The following is a 19,637-nucleotide window of genomic DNA, read 5'->3' on the forward strand; positions in this document are numbered from 1 at the left end:
TTTACAAACGTTTAATTTAAGGGCAATGTTCCTCTCCCATAATTGTACTTGGATTTTACATAATTAATTGTTTCAATTGCAACCACTGCAAAATAAACAATGGACCTATATGCAATGAAAATTGTTTGCTCATTTTCTCCAAACACTATTCAATATACTTGTTAGGGTTTTGGATAGGGTATTGTAAATGCCATTGCACATTATCATTCATTGTGGGTTGCTAATCACATTTTGAGATGAACAATAGACATATAATTAATATTATAGGGAAGAGAACTATCTTTAAACCGAGCAACAACCACCAACTCCCACACATACCCCAAAATCTTCTATAAATGGCTGCATTTAGACTATCAAGTCAAGAAGATTTATGTATGAGAATTTGAAGAAGGGTGAATTTGAATTTTTCAGTAATAAAAGTAGTTAGCAAACTCCTTTTTTCATCACTAATAACTTTCCTCTAAAAGATATATTCTACCTACATCATATCGAAATCTTTACTTGAAAAAGTATTTACAAAACATATATGCGCAAGGTTGCATAAATCTCATTATAGATATTCTATAAGGTTGATTTTCCTCCTCTCATAAGTTTTTTTACAAAAAAATATTGTATTTGTATCCCCTTAAAGATAATGAGCTTTCAATATTGGAACGTCGTTCAAATAGTTTCCAAGAACATCTATTTGATGTTTACAAGTTATAACAATAATTGTTCTCAATCCTCTAACTCTAAGCCACAATATTTATTTTTACAATTATATGAAACTCTTAATAAAGCAACCACAAAAAATGCACATCAACCTTAAATTCCACGAGTCACTTATTTTGAATCAATATCTTATTTTAGATCTATTATATACAATGATCACAATAAATAAAAGATATGAGCCGTGAATTAGAAAAATCTGATACGAAGTATTACATTCACAAAAATATCTCCACTTGAAAGATGTATAATGACACAATCAAATTTTTACTTTTTTTTTACAATTCACAATATTAATAATTAATAGTGTTCATATTTTATTTTATTGAAGATAGAGAACAAATGTGCTACCTCTTTACTACTCTAGTGCCTAACATTTAATCAAGTTTTTATTTAATTACCTTATTTGTACCACACTCATTCTACTAGTAAATTATTAGCCTTTTAAATACATATTTGAGAGATCACAATAAGAGATAACATTCTTAAAGACTATCAATTACCCATTCAAAAAAAAATATTATTTATTAATTTTAAATATTTTAATATCTAATTGTCTACCTTAATCAATGTCGCTAGCACGAGTATTATTATATTAACAAAACACACACTACACTACTAAAAACTGAGAGAAAGTTGCACTAGTACAATTATAGAGACAAATATAAAATTTGTAAATGCTTATCGAGCACAAAAGTACCATCCCTAATCCTAAATTATCCTAAATTTTCAGTACAGAAAAAAACGAGAGGAAGTGAATTGGGCGTGCCTGGAATTTCCAAAGCCCATGAAACCGGGACCGAACCGCCTAAACCTGGCAATCGGAAACCGAATTAGCTGCGGCGTGGCGGGCGATATGGCTACTCGCCACCTCCACCTCCACCTTCGCTTAAACAAGTAATTACCAATATATTCAATTAATTTAACACTCCTTAATTTCCCCGTTTCACAAACAAGTATCTTCAATTATTTTTTCCCCACTGTTCCACTAAGTGAAGGATATGCTCAACACATTATCCAGACGTTGCTTTTGCACCGTCGCTCCTCGCCCTTGGCTTTTTGTTGGATTAGGCAACCCTGGCGACAAATACAAAGGAACTCGTCACAATGTACATTTTTTCCCACTCGCTATCTCTATTTATTTTTGGTGAAAATTTCAGTTGCCGTCTGTTTTTTTCTCTGCATATGAACCGTTACAGTTTCTGTTACCAACTTTTAAATTCAGTTACAAGTTGTTAGGAATTAGTTTTTTTACTCCTTTCTAGTTACTAGTTACTAGTCACCACTAACTATAAAATGGTATGAAAAATGTTACTAGTTACCATTTGTCATATTTATTTGTATTTGAATTAGCAACTGATGATGAAATTTGAAGATGTGTTATTTTTCGAATTAGGTTGGCTTTGAGATGATTGATGCATTTGCTGAGTCACAGGGGATTCTCATGAACACCGTCCATTGCAAAGCCGTTTTTGGAAAAGGTTTGTTGCTTCATTTGATATTCCTCTTCTATGTCTCTCTTTCATTATTTGTTGTAGTCATTAAATTTTAGGCAAAGTAATTTGTTACAGGTTTTGTTGGTGAAGTTCCCGTTTTCCTTGCAAAGCCTCAAACTTACATGAATCTCAGTGGTGAATCGGTAAGGAATTGAATTTTAGTTTTGTTTCTACAAGTTTTTTTGTCAGTTAATACATTTGTCACTTGCCACTTGCAAAAATGTCTTAACCTGTGGATTCATTTGATTATACATTGGTTGCTCAAATTAATAATTTACTATGTGGGGTGGCTGTTCTGGTTATGTGTATGTTAATTTACTATGAAATTGTGGTGTGGTTAAAACATAATGTGTATGTTTGCAAGTTGCAACTACAGCTAAAAATCGAAAGTTCGTAGATTATGTCACGGTAACTGTAATAATAAAATCTTGAAATAAAAAGTGACTGCTATAGGAATGAGGTGTTTGCATCAGATTTCCACGGCTGATATAGAGTGGACAATTTTGATTCCAATGAATTGGTCTTCTAGGTGGTCAATGATGATTTGATGACATAATGCTGATTGAGTAAATTAAGGATTGATCAGAGGGGACTTCATTTGCCAATTTAGGGCTTTCAGATGAGTCTCTTTCTTGTTTGTATTACTTAGAAATCAAGAAAAGTTATTTATTTAAAGAATGTAAATCAAGTTAATACAGCCACGAGGCACGGGTCTCTGTAAGCTTGTTCCTGTGAAAAACTCTTCAGAAAGAACGAATAACTAAATAAAAGGACCTGGTTATCTAGATTTGCCCCCACACATTAAGGATTTCATTTGTTTTAGTTTTTGCATGTTTGTTAGTAATTGAGACTATTTATTGTTTGAAATATTTACGATACTTCAAGATGTCTATTGTATATTGGTGTAAGATATGTATATCCATACTGGATACTTCTCCTGATATCATTGGATATTGCTGGTCTGCACACTTCAATTATTTATTTATTTATTTATTGTTTTGGGATTTGTGTGCCAATATGTTGGAAAGATTTAGATAAATGTTAGTTTCTATTGTATCTAGACAGACTAATACAAAAATAAAAATATATTTTCTCCACTTTTCCCCTCGGTCATGCCTCATGGAAAGGCCCAACTATTACTTTTCATTTATGATGCTCATCATCTCCGTCCTTTCAACCGGCCAACCGAGCACTTTCACTAACTTCCCCACAATGAAGTTGTGAGTTGCTCCACTGTCCACCAACACCAAAATTAGGACTCCGTTTATCTTGGCCTTGAGCTTAATTGTTTGAGGCCTCTTCTTATCAATCTCAATGATGTTACTGAGAAACATCCTCCTATACTCCCATTCGTCCCCTTTGACTTCCTCATCTTCTTTTTCGGCCTCTAGCACATGAATCCCCCAGTCACATCTTCAATCTCATCCACAATCATCACACAGAACTGTCAATCAGGGCATTGATGGTGGGGGTGGAAATTACCTCCACATTTGTAGCACAAACCCTTCCCTTTTCTCTCTAGAATCTCATGGTGAGAGAGATGACGCATCCCCTATCACATGGTGCTTCCCTCCTTCATTCATGCTTTCATGATTGGGCACTGGCTCGTTTCCGTTGTCCCTATTTGATTTAACAAAGACCCAGTCCTTGTTATTTTGACTCGACTCGGCTGAAGCATTGGATTGTGATGAGTTGGGCCGGTTAAGCGAACCCGACCCAGATCCACCCTTGTGGGTCGGTTGGCGTGACCTGATCCAAACTCTCTTCTTCTCTTGCAATTCCATTTCAACTTCATGTGCCATATTCATCAACTTGAAACGCACACCGTTCCCACTGCCACTAAGCTTCAAACTCTCCCCCTTATGCCGTCGCGAAGACCACGAACAAATACCCCACATATTGCGCCTCTGGTAAGCGATCCACCTGTGTGATCAAACGCTTGAAGTCCTTGATGTAATCTTCAACACTACCTTCCTGTTGAATCGATGCGAGCTGCTCGAAGATGCTGCCTTCTCCGATCCCTCCGTAACTCTCCAACAACGCATCTTTGAGTGTTTCTCAGTGTCAATTGTTAATTGAAGAAAGTAACAGTAAATGTGATAAAGAATTGAGAGAAGTTGATGTAATGCAAAACTGAATTCTATTAGAATTGAATTCTGATTACAATGACGTGGTCTTCATTTATAGTTAAAAACCACTTGTAACAAACTGTAAACTGCATTTAACAAACTCTAAATTGAATCTAACAAACTCTAACAAAATATTCTAGAGGCTTTAGTCAGTTAGAGGATCAAGCTATTTTGCTCTTACATATGTGCAATATATATTTTTTAATATTCCCCTTTAGAATTTGAGGGTGGTTTTACTAAGGTGTGTTTGTCAAATACTCTGAGTTTGTCACAAAGAGTTACAAACTTGGTGGCATAAAGAGGTTTTGTTAATACATCTGCCCATTATAGGTCTGGGTGCTGCAGGATTTGAATTTGAATCAGGGGTGGAAGTAGGCATGTGTGATGAAGAAGAGCCTCAGGGTGAGCTTGGAGTTGTTGAATTACCAGAAGTGGATGTAGCTGCATTATTAATAATGTAGTTTGTAGCAATGTGATGGGGAGGCAGGGGTTATGTTACTTGTAGAGACAGCCATGATGAAGGTGAGTTAGATGGTGCTTGTGATGGAGTGGGGGGTTTGGAGAACAATTACATTACTTGTCAAACACTCTCAGTTTGTCATGAAGAGCTACAAACTTGGGGGCAGGAAGAGGTTTGGTTAATGTATCTGCCCATTGGTCTTGAGCTGGAACATGAGAGACAATGAGGCTTTTGTTCAACACTTATTTCAGAGCTTGGAGTTGTTGAATTACCAGAAATGGATGGAGCTGCATTATTAATAATGTAGTTCGTAGCAATGTGATGGGGAGGCAGAGGTTGTGTTACTTGTAGAGGCAGCCACAATGATGATGAAGTGGATGGTGCTTGTGATGGGCAGCTGCATTAATAAAACCTCTTCCCTGCAACCAAATTTGTAACTCTTTGTGACAAACTCAGAGTGTTTGGCAAACACTCCTTAGTAAAACTAAAACCACCTTCAAATATATACTGCACATATGTAAACGCAAAATAGCTTGACCCTCTAACTAACTAAAGCCTCTAGAATATTTTGTTAGAGTTTGTTAGATTCAGTTTAAAGTTTGTTAGATGCAAAAGTTTGTTACAAGTGGTCTTTACCTATAAATCAAGACCACACCATTGTAATCAGAACTCAATTCTAATAGAATTCAATTTGCATTACATCAACTTCTCTCAATTCTTTATCTCATTTGCTGTTACTGTCTTCAATTAACAATCTTAACACCCAGGTCAGATCCCCTTCTTCCTCATTTAGGGCTTTGAAGAAGTGAATAGTTGGCACTTCCATACACAACTGAACCAAACTTACCTTCACATCAGGGCTAGTATCCAACACCCTGAAGTAAACCTCAGCACGAGCAATCCATCCAATTGGGTCTTCGCTATCGAACATGGGAAACTCGTCAAGAGATTCGCCCCTGAATGGTTTCTCCCCCTTCTTTGTCTCCGAAGCCTCAGATTTGTGGACAGATTTCTCAGCGCTACTCTTTTCCACACTTCTGGTAATGAGGGAAACAAGTCGCTCCTGGTCCTGAGCTGCTTGAATGCGCATTTGTGCCATTGCTTGTTTGAGCGTTGTAACAGTGTTCTCTAATGCATTCACCTTAGCCTCCGTCTTCTTTGGTGGCATCTGCTTCCTTCTCCGTTCATGCTGGCTCCCGCAAAACTCTCTCTGTTAACCGATCCAGCAGGTCGGATCAATTAATAGCAAAGATGATAAACACACTAACTTTTAACAGATAAATGGAACGAGGATTTGTATTATTGAATATATGATAAACTCAGCTAGGAATCGATATCCCTAAGCTGTCAAGAGCAAAGCTCCTACAGAGAATCTAGAGCTCTCTGCCTAACAAACTTTTAACAACTTCTTTGATAATCCTCCCCTTACATAATGCATATTCTCATTCTTTCGCTCATTCCATTACACCCACTGGTACCTCAGCATTCTCTTTGACTTTCTTGCCCTTCCTTGCATAGACCTTCCATTCATTTCCACATCTAGGCCCACTTCTCTATCATGATGTCTCATGTCTTCTGATAGTTTCATATATTTTATGGGATTATAATCTAATTCTGATATTTCTTTTATGTTATAGTTTGTCATGCCCATTATCCATCTCTTAGTTTTTAGGAATTGCTGTATCCCTGTGTCAAAATGATGCTGTATCCAATACTTATACCTATATTCATCCATAATAGTGTTTATTTTTTCTATGGGATATCACATTTAATTACTTGATTTTATGCACTGACATCTAGCTGTTGAATATATTTTTTTCTCGAGTCACATCTGAATGAACTTCTACTCTGACATAATTATTTGGGTGTGGTCTGTAGAAATTGTGTTCTTAATACCACCAAATCTGGTTATCTGATTCTATTTCTTCATATTGATTTTTGTAATTTGTATCTTCCTCTGTACTCTCTGTTGTCTCAACTCCCAAGGAAGCACAGACACAATAGTAGTCGTGTCATGTCATACCTGTGCTGGACACATTCACATCCAACACTTCACAGAAACTTTAGTAAATGCTATGTCCTATAATTTTTTAAATCTGTTGTACCTCTTTGTTCATGCTGTACTTGTGCTTTGTAGTCCATGTCCTTGTTTCAATATTCATTCTCTGGAAAATCAACCTGTATGTTTGTTGTTGCCAGTTGCCACTGTCATGTTTGTCAGACATGGACAGTACTGCACGGGAAAGGTTCTATTCTATATAAAAGGAATATGGGTTTTTTATTCCCACTGCTTTACCCTTATGAAATATCTCTACCTTCCTCGAGTTGAGATATTTGTAATCTCTTATTCATTCAATGACTACATCTCTATCAGTTAAGTCTGTCTAGGATTCAAATAAACCAAGGGAGCTTAAATGATTAAAAAACCCAAGGGGAAACGGAAAATAAATAGAAGATAGTTCTACAAAAGTAATTAAGGGTTGAGAATGGCCCTCATGACTGATTGCTTATATAGTTTTTGTCTGCTTTTACTGTTTTATTTGTACTTGAACTGCCGACTTTTTGCTGTGGTACGGTTAACTATCATCGGTTCCATGCGAGGTTTCAATTTTTGAGGTAGCATACAGCTGGTTTCATTTGCTTATATTTTTATGTTTAGCTACGTGTGAAGCCTTATGCTGATTATCAGTTATGTTTTACTATGACTCTTTATTTTACTGCAGACAGGACCACTGGCGGCTTATTACAAGTTACCCCTTAATCAGGTGATTGTGGTAAGTTATTACATATGGTTGCACCTTCTCTTTCAATTTTCAAATTGGTCATAGGCGTGTTCTTCTTAATTAAATACTTTTTTTACGGATGCAGTTCCATGATGACATGAACCTGCCATGTGGGGTGCTTCGTCTTAATGACAAAGGGGGTCATGGAAGCCACAAAGGGTACAGCACGAAATGATTGCCAACACATTTACTGTTATGTACATGCATATTTTTTTTTGCAATTATAGTTTACGCTGGTCATTATTAACGTGTTGCCTAATCCAAGTACATACCCCTCTAGAGATACTATGGTGTTTATTACACATTAGATTATGTAATTCACTAATTACAGAACCCAATAAATGTGTTGAAATCTAACATGAAGTCACGTAGATGTTATTGGAGTCTTAATCCACAACCAGCACTTTTGAAATCAATTCTACCTTTTGTTATGATGATGATCTCGAAGATAGTTTTGGAAAGTGTAGTAAATCGAATTGGATATATGTTGTCAGGTAGACAGCCTTTGCGTATTGGCAACACTGTCTCAGAATTTTGTGTACTTATCAGAGTCCCGAATTATGTTGCATCATGGCCTGAGGGATAAAATCTCGTTACTTTTGAATTTTTTTCTTTGATCTTACATATTGCAAACTGTATTTCACATCTTAGTCTCTTGTCTTGTTTGAAGTTGTTTGGCTTTTTGCATTTCTTCTTTCATGCAATTTTCTTTAATCTTGCACAATGGAAGACATTGTGTGCTTGTACATTTGTAACATGTTGGTTGTATATTTTGTGGTCCCACTCATTTATTGCGTTGTCAATCATTTTGCTATCCTTGTTCTGTTACAACCTACTTGTTTTACAGCAACTTACAGCATGTTATCGGACTCTGTTTTTGTTCTGCAAATTTGTTTTATTTCTGGTCCTAATATTTAGAGTTGTTAATGAAGTGGCTTTTACTGCAAGGTTTGTTGGTCTCTCCTTTTCCTTTCCTCATCACAACCTCTTGTCAGTTGTATGCCTATACCTAAATTCTGGCAGGCATGTTCCAGTTTAACTGGCATTGAGACAATAGTTTGTCCTGATTATTGTTGTTGCTATGATGACATCCAATTGCTTATTGGAACTGCAGAAAATGTCTTTGTCCTTTTAAAGTTTTTTTTAATAAAACATGATGGCAGCAAAGCGTCACAATAGGAACAGACATCCTGATTCCTAACTATGAAATAACAATAATGGGGGACAAGAACCTAAATCCATGCATGAAATCATCGGAAACCTATAATTAGGAAGAATAAATGATAAATCTATTCCATAATAGTTGCTCAAAGTAAAGGAAGGGGACGAATCCCACCAAGTAAAACCATGGCTAACAATGCCTTAAGCAGCCGAAAGGTCGTCACACACATTTCCTTCCTGTTAGAGATGAGAAATCTTGAACTGCATATGTATAGTGAGCCACAAACATATCTTCCAACTGGTTTTGAATTTTCAAGGCACCAAGTCCAGCTTGGAGAATGCATGGTAGTCTGGAGCTCAACCTGCAAAGAAGAAATTCCAAAATTTGTTTGAGGTATTGAAAAGACTGCTAGGATTGCAAAGCTAAATTCTTTAAATTCTATTCCTGATTTGACTTCTCATAAGTAAGCTTCTGTGCGTGGATACATGAGGAATTGTCCTTCACTATAATTTTTTACTTCCTCATTTGGAATCTTAATGGTGTGACAGTACATGCAAAAGAGTATTTTATTTTATATCAACTCCCTCATTACTTAGAAAAAATTGCATATGCTCTAAATAGTGGAGGGTATCTTTAAGTAGAAGAACAGTCTATTAGCATTTTTGTATCTTAACACAATCATATAGTCTTTCTTTATCTATTATTAATGGAAATATAGCTTTAGAATTATTTATTCAGTGTTATAGAATTGCTAATACAGAATGGCAGATTTTGAGACAGGCGTCACAAAAGGTCCATAATGTGGCAGATTTCTTATGGCGGTGAGTGGTGAGCTATGGCAACCACCATTTGCATGGAGCCTAGGGGATACTGGCAGCAGCCATGGACGAAATATCTGCTAAAAGCAAAAAATTTGGAAATTAAGTGCATATGTGTGAAAAACCGTAAAACAAACACTTCAGCCTCGTATACTACTTTCTTCAGCTCTGTTAATCACATTCTCCTCTCTATCGTTCTCTGTTCATCCCACGCCCAATTTTGGGGTTCGTGACCATTCACCACTGGCAGCCTCTTTCGGTGAACAATCATCTTCTTTCTTTCATTTCTTATATTTTTCGGCCCTCTTTTTTCTTTTTGATTATGTTCTTTTTTTTTTCTCCTTATGTTCTTTCTTTCTATTTTTGCTCTGTTTCTTTATCACCTTTCCTCACTTCTTTGTCTCCTTTCTCTCTGCTTCCTATTTTGTTCTATTCTCTTTTTTCTTTTTGCTCTTTATTTTTATCTCCTCCTCTCACTTCTGTTATTTCCTTCTTTCTTAATCCTTATTTTCTTTATCTGCTCATTCTGTTATCGCCATCTTATTCTCTGTTTCCATTATTTCTTATCCTCCTTTTTTCCCTTTGGTCATCCATCTCCTTCTTGCTCTGTGTATTCATTCTGTTTTTTTCCTCTACTCTTCTCCAATTCAAGCATGTTCCTCTTTCCGTCAATGCTGCCATGTGTCTCTTACACCTTTTTTTTGTTGATTAGTTTTAGTAGCATTTCATTCATCTAATTGTTAGAAGGAAATAGTAATACCATTGTTTCCAGTTTTGTGGAAAAATCACAGAGGGAGGAATTATTAAAGGCAAACAATCGGGAATAGGGGCAGTGTTCCTGCTTGCTCTGTGTCCAAAGAGTACAGATGAACTTTGGACATAACTAAGTTAAAGAGAAGGAAGACAAGGAATTCTAAATGTGAGGGATCTTGATCTCAAGAACCTAAGATATGGTGAAGTGAAAATGAGCTTGACAATTATTGGGAGTTCATAACACATAGTAGGGCAATAGGGGGAAAGAATGTTGCTAAGCAAGATCAAATGGAAAGGAAATAAGGTGATATTGTGCAAGCGAACATGAGAGAGTGATGGTTATCATCAACTAAGGATGAAGGAGAAGAAAGGGGACTAGGTTTATGATAGAGGCTTGCGTATTATCGGGGGCTTAAGTCCCACATTGAGTAATATGGAATGTTTTGCAGAGTACTCAAGTGGCTTGGTTCTTCCTCCTTAATAGCTAGCTTTTAAGGGATGGTTCCCCGGACCCCAAGTGCTTCAGTACTTATCAGTTTACATGAAAATCAGGCTCGACAAGCAGTAGTCTATGAATATATGTTGAACTTATTGCATCCTAAGTTGGACGCAAGGTGTTATGGGCCATTTTTTGGTACTCAAGTAGGTGAGACAGTTGCATTCAAACTCTAGCTTCTACCACTATTTTGAATCCGCCCAGACTTTTACATTTTACAGTCAAAAATGGTAGTGGTAAAGGGAAGCAAGAGGGTATTGCCCATTGGATTTGTAATGGTAGGTTGAATTTGAATAGTACCTTTTGGAGTAGGTTGAGTTTGAATAGATCAAAAATCTGTTACCAAGAATGGTGAGGGCTTGGATTATGTGTTAATTAAACAGTTCAACGGACCAGTAAGACATGTTACTTCGGTAGAGATTACTATGACCCGGAATCAATTTATGTACTTCAACCTTGAGGACAAGGTTCCTTTGGAGGAGTGGAGTGTTCTAAGGGCCTAGTCCGATACTGTTAAATCTCTTAGGGTTTATGCACATTGGTTTGAATCCTAACATTCCTGATGTAATGTTGGGAGTAGTCAGTAGTTAATAATGACAACTCACTAGGGCTTGCCCAAAACTTATAATTAGTCAGTAGTTAGTTAGCAAACCTATAACAGAAAAACTCCAATAATGTTGAGTAACTCTGTTGTACTTTTTGAGATTCAGATGCCTAGTGCGTTGGCTAGGTGACAGAGAGGATTATCCTCTGATTAGTTATTCTTGTTTTTTCAAATAAATCCTTGTTCTAGATTTCTGGTAGCCTAACAGAATTTGAGGACAATTTGGAGGAATCTGAAAGAGAAGAGTCAGAGGCGTATGCCTCATTAAACGACAAATAAAATGACTATGTTGGGGTTAAAGTTTAGACATTTACGTTATGTTTGTGTTCTGTTCTATCATTTTGTTGTTAGTTGGAGTCTTGAACTTGATAGTCATAAGACATATTAGTAGCTTATGCTACGTTATGATGAGACTTGTGATATTTTCTATCCGTTTCGTTTATTCTTAGCATATGTTAGTTTTTGCAATTATTTTCTGGAGTATGTGTATATAACACATACACAAATATCCATCATGCTTGCATCACAGGCTGCAAAGCCATCTGCCATACGTAGCGGATTTTTGACTGTCTGTCATGATCAGCCATCTTACATTTTTGCTTGTCAAAGGGTCTTATATTGTCATATCTGCACTGCACTATTTTAGTTGAAAAGAAAAATTAATTTTTGGAGCTAAACTTGGAAGGTGTTTATAATTCAATAATATTCAGAAAATGAGTTCATGAGATCTTGTTATCTTTGACTTTTTTTTCCTTCTAATCAAGTGCTTCTCTCATGTGCTACTACTCATATTATACTCTGATCTTGGTTTTCAAATGATCCAGGCTGAAGAGTGTTATCTATCACTTCAGAGATAATAGAGAATTTCCTCGTTTAAGAATTGGTTGGTATTTTTGTTTCAAACTGTTTATTTTATCCCTGCTTTTTAGATCATTAGTGATTGTTATTTTCAATTTTCTTTGCTGATAGGGATTGGGAAGCCTCCTGGGCAAATGGATCCTAAAGCGTTTTTGCTTCAAAAGTTTAATGTAACAGCTAGACAACGAGTAAGTTCTTGGTTTAATGTTTAATGCAACGAAGGTTTCAATTGGGTTCTCATAGTTCACCTGCCAAATCTGATAGTGGTTACTTGTCATGTTAGTGCTATGTCATAAAGTCATGTCAAGTGATCGTCTGCATTTGGGTGGCTCTTTAATGATTGGATATTAATGTGATGAATTGGAAAACATTTGGGCAAATGGGAGTCAGTTATTAGTAGCTCCAATATGGGTTCACCCTATCTCGGTGGATGCCACTTTTATAATTTAGAGCAGCTTTCATGTGGTGAAATTTTTTCATCTGTTCACAGTTCCTTCTCTTCTTTTTCTTATTGGACAGATTGATGAGGCTTTGCACGAGGGGGTTGATGCCTTGAAGCTCCTTCTATCTAAAGGTCTGGATGTGAGTGCAAAAAGGTTCAACAAAGAGCAGAAATATAAGCACTTAAGAGTACAGACATTACCAGTTTGACTGGATTCCGTGATGGGATGTTGCATTATAAGTATGGTTAGTTCCTCCTTTTTAAGGTTGCAATAAATTGCCTCGGTTCTTATTGATGTGTAAAACGTAAGGATAAAATGGGCTGAATTTTGTAAAGATCTCTCAAGTATGTATATTATATATAGCTTTTCAAGTGGTTTTTGTAACTTTTCCCCATCTTGGCTTGTTTTAATTTGGATATTGTCTTTGTTCAGTATGTGATCTTATGCATTGAGGGCAAGCAGGTAGGGTGGGCTGATCATGTATTAGTAAAGCTGCAACTATTGTGTGAAATTGATAAAACCGCTATTGTTACTGCTAATCATCGTATACGCGCTACATGGCATGAATCATAAAGTCGTCAGCGAAATGCGACACTAAATAAACAGATTTCATCAGTTCCTTATAAATCCAAGCTGAGTTATTCAACTTGGAAGCTGACTATAAAATGTATAATGGGAAATTAAATTACAATTTCTGCTCATTAGCTATATGACTTGATAATATTTTTTTTGAGTCAACGACTTGATAATATTTTTTTAGGTCAACGACTTGATAATTTGATAAAGGTTAGATAGTAGGTCTGAAAAGGAGAAGAAATGAACAGAGTTCAACATCTTAAGTTCAAATTTAATAAGAAAAATGTTATTTGAACGCAAATGGTAGATATAATATTTGACATATATATATTGTTTATCGTATTTATAAATATGGGTAAATACATAGAACATTATTTTTTTTGTTTGAAAAAACAAAAAATCAGTTTTTATTTTATTTATTTATTATTGAGATATCTTTCTGTGATACATATACAAGTTTATACCATTAATTACTTTGAATATTTTATTAATTAATAAAATATGAGTTATTAATCACTTAATTAACATATATCTCATTAATAGTTAATGATACAAATGTGTCTGTTATGTTGAAAAAGTGTTTTTAATTTTTTTAAAACAATTTTACTTTTAAAAAAAAAAATTGTTGCAATTTTTTTTTTAACATTACACTATCTGTATATATATACATAAAAATTCAAATTTGAAATAAAGAATTCTATGGCATATGTTTTTATTGATATAATATAAACCAGAAAATAATGCCTCCTTTGGTCATTACTATAAGCAAAGAAATCATTTTTACGGGTATTAAAAAATATAGTTAAATGTAATTAATTTTTAAAATTTCATGTAAATACAAATTAAATATATTATATTTTTTTTAATGTCAAACACTTAACTATCAATCTTAACATTAACTTAGTCAAAAATAGTTAATTTTTGTTTATAATAATAACTAAGATTTAAACCTTTTTTTTTTACTTATAAAAGTTTGACTTAATTGCAATTTTAGTCCCTCTATATTTATTGATTCAAGAAATTGGTCCATCTATTTTAAAAGTCGACAATTTTGGTCCCTCCTTCTGATTTTTTAACTAAAAAATGATAATGTGAGATGTTTTAAATAACGTGACATATGATAGGATGATGTAGAATGATTAATACATAAGAAATTGGAATAAAACATCGTAAAAATTTAGATTTTAACTTTGGAATTTTTTATTTTTAATTTAATTAATGACATATAAATAATTAATGCATCTAGATTGTTCTATATTATAGAATTGTATGTCACACCATTAAAAATATGTCAAAGCGTCGTTTTTTAGTTCAAAAATATGAGAGAGATCAAAATTGTCGATATTTAAAATAGGAGGATCATTTTCATAAATTCGTAATAATAGAGGGACCAAAATTACAAAATTACAATGTCTAAAATTTTCCATAGAGTATATTGTACCTATTAACTTCTAATTAGCTATAAACATTTATAAGCTCAAGCTTAATTCGATTAAAAAAATTTGCGACCTTGATTCCATTTGTTTCATATTTTCATTTTTTTTTATATGTAGCATTACTTTATGGGCTGAATCAGAAGATAATAAAGGGTACCGAGAAAGTGGGGTGCCTCTTGAGCATTACCCATAACGTTTTTGCCCTATGAGTCAAAAATAGTTTAAGTCCATTAAAAAAAAAGAGTAGATTTTGTCCTAGAAAATCAGATTCATTAACTTTTAGTGGTTAGTGACATTTATTCGTTCAAAAATGATGTGACAAATAAAATGTTTTGAGGAGTCAAAAAACACTATTAACCTTATAATTAATATAAAATAAAAATATTATTACTACTTCGGTCTTTAATCATATGTCCCTTTAGAACAATTTCTTGTCCTAAATATAAATTCATTTTATAATTTATTAGATATATTTATTGTTCATTTTTTAAATATATCAATTTGTATTGGAAGATGAAAAATCACATTGAATATATTTTTGTAAGAAGGATAATTTAATAATAATCATAAATAAAATATACACATTAATTTATATTATAATTTTTTTTAATATATGTGAAGTATGCAACAATGCTTATAAAAGAGATTGAATAGTATATTCAATCTCAAACTTTTAACAAGCTGAACATATATAAGCTCAAGCTTAATTTGATAATTTTGTTGGTACCTTGAAATTGATTAAATCAAGTTGATCATGCAGCATTACGTTATGGACCAAATCAGAAGAAATCCAGCTATTCTGAAATCCGACCATCATGCTGGAAAGTTCAGAAATTGGTTTGAACACACACAGGATTTTATAAATTTCCATGTGCTCCACGTCCCAAAAGGACCTTATTTTAAAAATAATGACAGATCTTATTTTCCGTAGTACCATATATGCTGTTTATGTACCTTTTTTGCATGTTGCTTTGTTAGTATTCATACTAGTACATAGTATTTAATAATGTATTTATGTTTAGGATTCCTCTCCTTAGCAGTAATGGTTCCTTTAATGATGAAATACATAGCAAAATTAATGAGCTTCCACCCTTCACTACTTCATATACCAATCTTTAATTTTGTGTGAAAATTATCACATGGGGATCCATTATAGGGAGCAGGGCAGGGAGTATGAATTTTATTTTATTTTATTTTAATTGAACTAACTAACTTGCAATTATATTATCAAGCTGTATATGTTGATCCAACCCATGCAATCATGAAAATTTAATTAATGCATATTGTTATCCGATAGCGAAATATATAGGGATGGTACAATTGGTAGGTGGTTTGTGCATGAATCATACATGCCAGCTTGTTCATTTGGTGTGGTTTTATATTTATATAGTTGACCCTATCTTGTGACCTTTGAGTTTTCTGAAGATATCAACTACCTTTCTCTCATGTTTAATTTTAATTTTGTTCATTTTAAATCTCAACTTTTAATCTAATGTCTTGAATGAGAGAAAAAATTGTGTTAAAAAATAAAGATAAATAATTTGATGGTTGAAATTAAAAACCTAACTTTTATATTTTTTCAATGTGAGAAAATATCTTCTCGTGTTTTTTTCGCAATTTTGAAAGATCAAAAAATTACAATGTCAAAAATCAACCTATTTTCGAATTTTGGACTAAATTGATTTCATAGTTTAATCTAATTTTAAAGATTTCTAGTAGTGTTTGTCTTTGGTTGAAATTGATACAATCAAAGACATTAATTATTGTTTTTTTAATATAAATTAATTAAACATGAATTATTGTTGAATTATAATTAGAAACATGATTAACATCAACAATTTTTCTTTCCGTCACAAGCTGGTTATAGTTTTGATTTTGTGTTATTCATTAATTATGGTTACACAAGTAATCGAAAAAATATTGAACTTATAATTGGTATAATGTATAGATATAGTTCAACAACTGACAAATAAGGGACATGTTTCTACCTGTAAGCGTCTGCGAAATCACAAAAACCTACTCCTTAATTTGTTATTATATACATCTATTATCTATATGTGTGATGATACATGCTTACATAATTAACAAGCATGCATGACATTAACATAGTGCATAATTGATCTCACATCTTACTTTAATTTATTGTGATCACTTCATAAGTCATAACATTAAGTCTAATTAATTAAATTAGTACATGATATGATCATCTACTTAACCCGTTATTCCTTATAATTAAAGCATGTATAGAGAGAGACTTAATTATCACTACAATTTGCAATTGGTAATTAGCAAGTAGTATCACTGATTGACTTATATATTATGTCAATTCCATTGTATTATTCCCTCATACACATTTAGGCACGCGCTATTGGAAAATGAATGATGGGTAGCTACAATTGTTTTGAAAATGGTATTGGTGAGAACTCTCCCTCATAATTTTTAAATAGTTTAATTAATTGAACTATGGTTGAACCAATAACTAAATACAAAAATATTTAAAAATAGTAATAAAAAAAAAACCAATTAAGTAATATTTCAATTTGATTCAATCTAACTCGACTTAATTTGATCCGATTTTAACAAATTTAAAATCTAATTAAATCAGTCAAAATTGACTGATTCTCTATCTGATCGTATGAGTAACTGATCTAGTTGTTAAAACACACGTAAAGTACTAATAGTAGATTGATGGTTGACATTATATTAATATTTTTGCATTGAACATTTGTCAACTCCACAAATGAAACAAAAGAGGGGGAAATTAAGGTACAAAAAGTTATATACGTGTGTATCTATCACTTTACCAGCATACTAGTGATCTAGATCCTAATATCTTGCTGTGACAAACAGAACAGACAAACTAAGTCAAACACATGTATATATAACACCATATCTTTATAAGTAACTTCGTGGATACTTCCTCATATTTATTCATTCATTCTAAAATTGAATTCAAATTATTTAAGAATGCCAAAACACATAAAAGACCAAGTCACCGACTTGTCTAGCAAGGATCATGGACCGACCACACATATATGATTTGGTATGCAGTGGCAGAATATAAAGGATGTTGAAAAATTAGAGGAAATAAAGATGAAAGTTATAAGTGAAGAAGGAGTCATGTATTAGTGATTATGACATTTAATATTCTTATATGAATATCATGGTGGTAAACACTAAAAACAATGTATTAGGATAAATAAGTAGTATAAGATTACATTTTGAGTCTTTAAATTTTAGTTTGATATTTTAGTTTGATTGATAAATGTCGATATTATTAAATTGAATATTATATTTTAGATTTGAATTTAATACATCACAGTTGTATGTATTAATAATGGTGATATTTATAATATCTTGTAACTGTAATATAATGAATGCAAAATTTAAAACTCTTCTACATAGAAGTTTGGTTCCATAAATAAATACAAGGTGGATAATAAGAAAATAATTAGATAATGAAATGAAATTCTATTTTGCTCCACTTTGTTATGCTCGCTCTATCCTATACGATTTCATTTCATTCTCCTTATTTTACATAGTCAAAACTTAAATGTGAGAGAATTTCACATTATAGTTTTTGGATAAAAAGTGATTAATAAAAAACAAAATTATAAAATCAACTAGACCTGGTCAAGATCTATATCCTATAATTCAACTATAAAAAAATTTCACGCATGGCCAAAGGCAAACAAACTAATAGCTTTTAGATTGAGATCCCACGATCTTTATAACTATTATAATACAAATTATTTTTACAATTTCAAACTCAAATCCACTACATGTACGGCTCTGTGTTATCTAAATTAACCGGATGTCTGATAGTCTTTCGTTGAGTGAAAAATACGTTAACTATGATGACAATTATCTTTGGTTTTTAGAACAGACAGAAAAACAAACAACACCACACCAAGATGATGAACAATACAATATTGTGCTCAAATGATAAAATTATAAATAAAATACGATAGAAAACTAAACTTGTATGAAACCACTTATTTAAATTTGATTCAAATTTTGTATAAAAATATATTTAAGAGACACACTACTCATGAAATTCATGTTCATCATTTAAGTATTTAAGTTGTGAAAGACCGTCTTATACCAAATTGATCGATGATTTATATTTAAATGTATAGTGTATTATACATTTTATTTAAAATGTATTCAAAAACCCTACTAAAAAAAATACATATTTATATTTTAACTAATTGTCTGATCGATGGAGATAACAAATAAATATGTAATAATGTATAGTGAGAGATTGAGCAAATGTATTAATCCAGGAGATAACAAGATATGTAATAATGTACAGTGAGAAATTGAGTAGATGTATTAATACTCCCTGTGACCTTAAATGTAAGCAATTTTAAATCAACAAAAAATTGTATATTTGTTAACTCAAGATTATTTATATTTAAAAACAAATAGAATATAATATGTCGTGAAAATATAATAAATAATAATTTAATATTATAGAATAGAGAAATGGTGGGAAAAAATAGAATAGAATATATCGCAAAAATATAGTAAATAGATATGATAATTTAATATTATTGAATAGAGAGACGGTAGGGGAAAAAAATGGCGCAGAGATCGGGATGAGATTAGTTTTAAATTTGTGTTAGAATGACTTGAGATATTTTAACCCTCAAAAGAAACGGGGTGACATTTTAAGAAAATTTATTTGTGGTATTTTGGTAGTAGTAGATTATTACATAAACAGTGTTACTAGTCTATTATTTAATATACATATTTTTTTAATATGTTTTATTTAATTGATTTAAATTTATATGATGATTTAGTAGAATTCATATAAATTTTAACCAAAAAGTCAATTTATTAGAACTATATAATGGTTGGTGTTAGAGTGATCAAAATAGGATGGCCTTAATGGATTGCTTGAACATCAAAA

At 32.8% G+C, this 19,637-nt stretch overlaps 1 protein-coding gene across 2 annotated transcripts; it reads left to right on the top strand.

Annotated features, from left to right (window-relative positions):
- The first annotated feature begins 1,344 nt into the window (after positions 1-1,344).
- LOC101504186 (peptidyl-tRNA hydrolase, mitochondrial) lies at positions 1,345-13,104 on the top strand. Of its 2 annotated transcripts, XM_004504258.4 has the most exons (9): positions 1,345-1,605; positions 1,730-1,817; positions 2,105-2,189; positions 2,280-2,347; positions 7,517-7,567; positions 7,662-7,735; positions 12,234-12,292; positions 12,379-12,455; positions 12,787-13,104. In XM_004504258.4, the coding sequence occupies exons 1-9, from the start codon at positions 1,496-1,498 to the stop codon at positions 12,916-12,918; spliced, it is 744 nt and encodes a 247-aa protein (XP_004504315.1). In that variant the 5' UTR covers positions 1,345-1,495; the 3' UTR covers positions 12,919-13,104. The 2 variants fall into 2 exon arrangements, with proteins under 2 accessions (XP_004504315.1, XP_012572281.1); XM_012716827.3 differs by having other exon boundaries at positions 1,362-1,817.
- Positions 13,105-19,637: the final 6,533 nt, after the last annotated feature.

The sequence above is a fragment of the Cicer arietinum genome, chromosome 6 (genome assembly GCF_000331145.2).
Source record: "Cicer arietinum cultivar CDC Frontier isolate Library 1 chromosome 6, Cicar.CDCFrontier_v2.0, whole genome shotgun sequence".
NCBI classification, from domain to species: domain Eukaryota; kingdom Viridiplantae; phylum Streptophyta; class Magnoliopsida; order Fabales; family Fabaceae; genus Cicer; species Cicer arietinum.

What these genes read in the sequence shown, in the direction of transcription:
- LOC101504186 (XM_004504258.4), top strand. Translation starts at nt 1,496, where the DNA reads ATGAAACCGGGACCGAACCGCCTAAACCTGGCAATCGGAAACCGAATT. An exon ending in GGTCATGGAAGCCACAAAGG is followed by an intron (nt 7,736 to 12,233) that starts GTACAGCACGAA and finishes CAAATGATCCAG; the next exon opens with GCTGAAGAGTGTTATCTATC. An exon ending in ATGTAACAGCTAGACAACGA is followed by an intron (nt 12,456 to 12,786) that starts GTAAGTTCTTGG and finishes CTTATTGGACAG; the next exon opens with ATTGATGAGGCTTTGCACGA.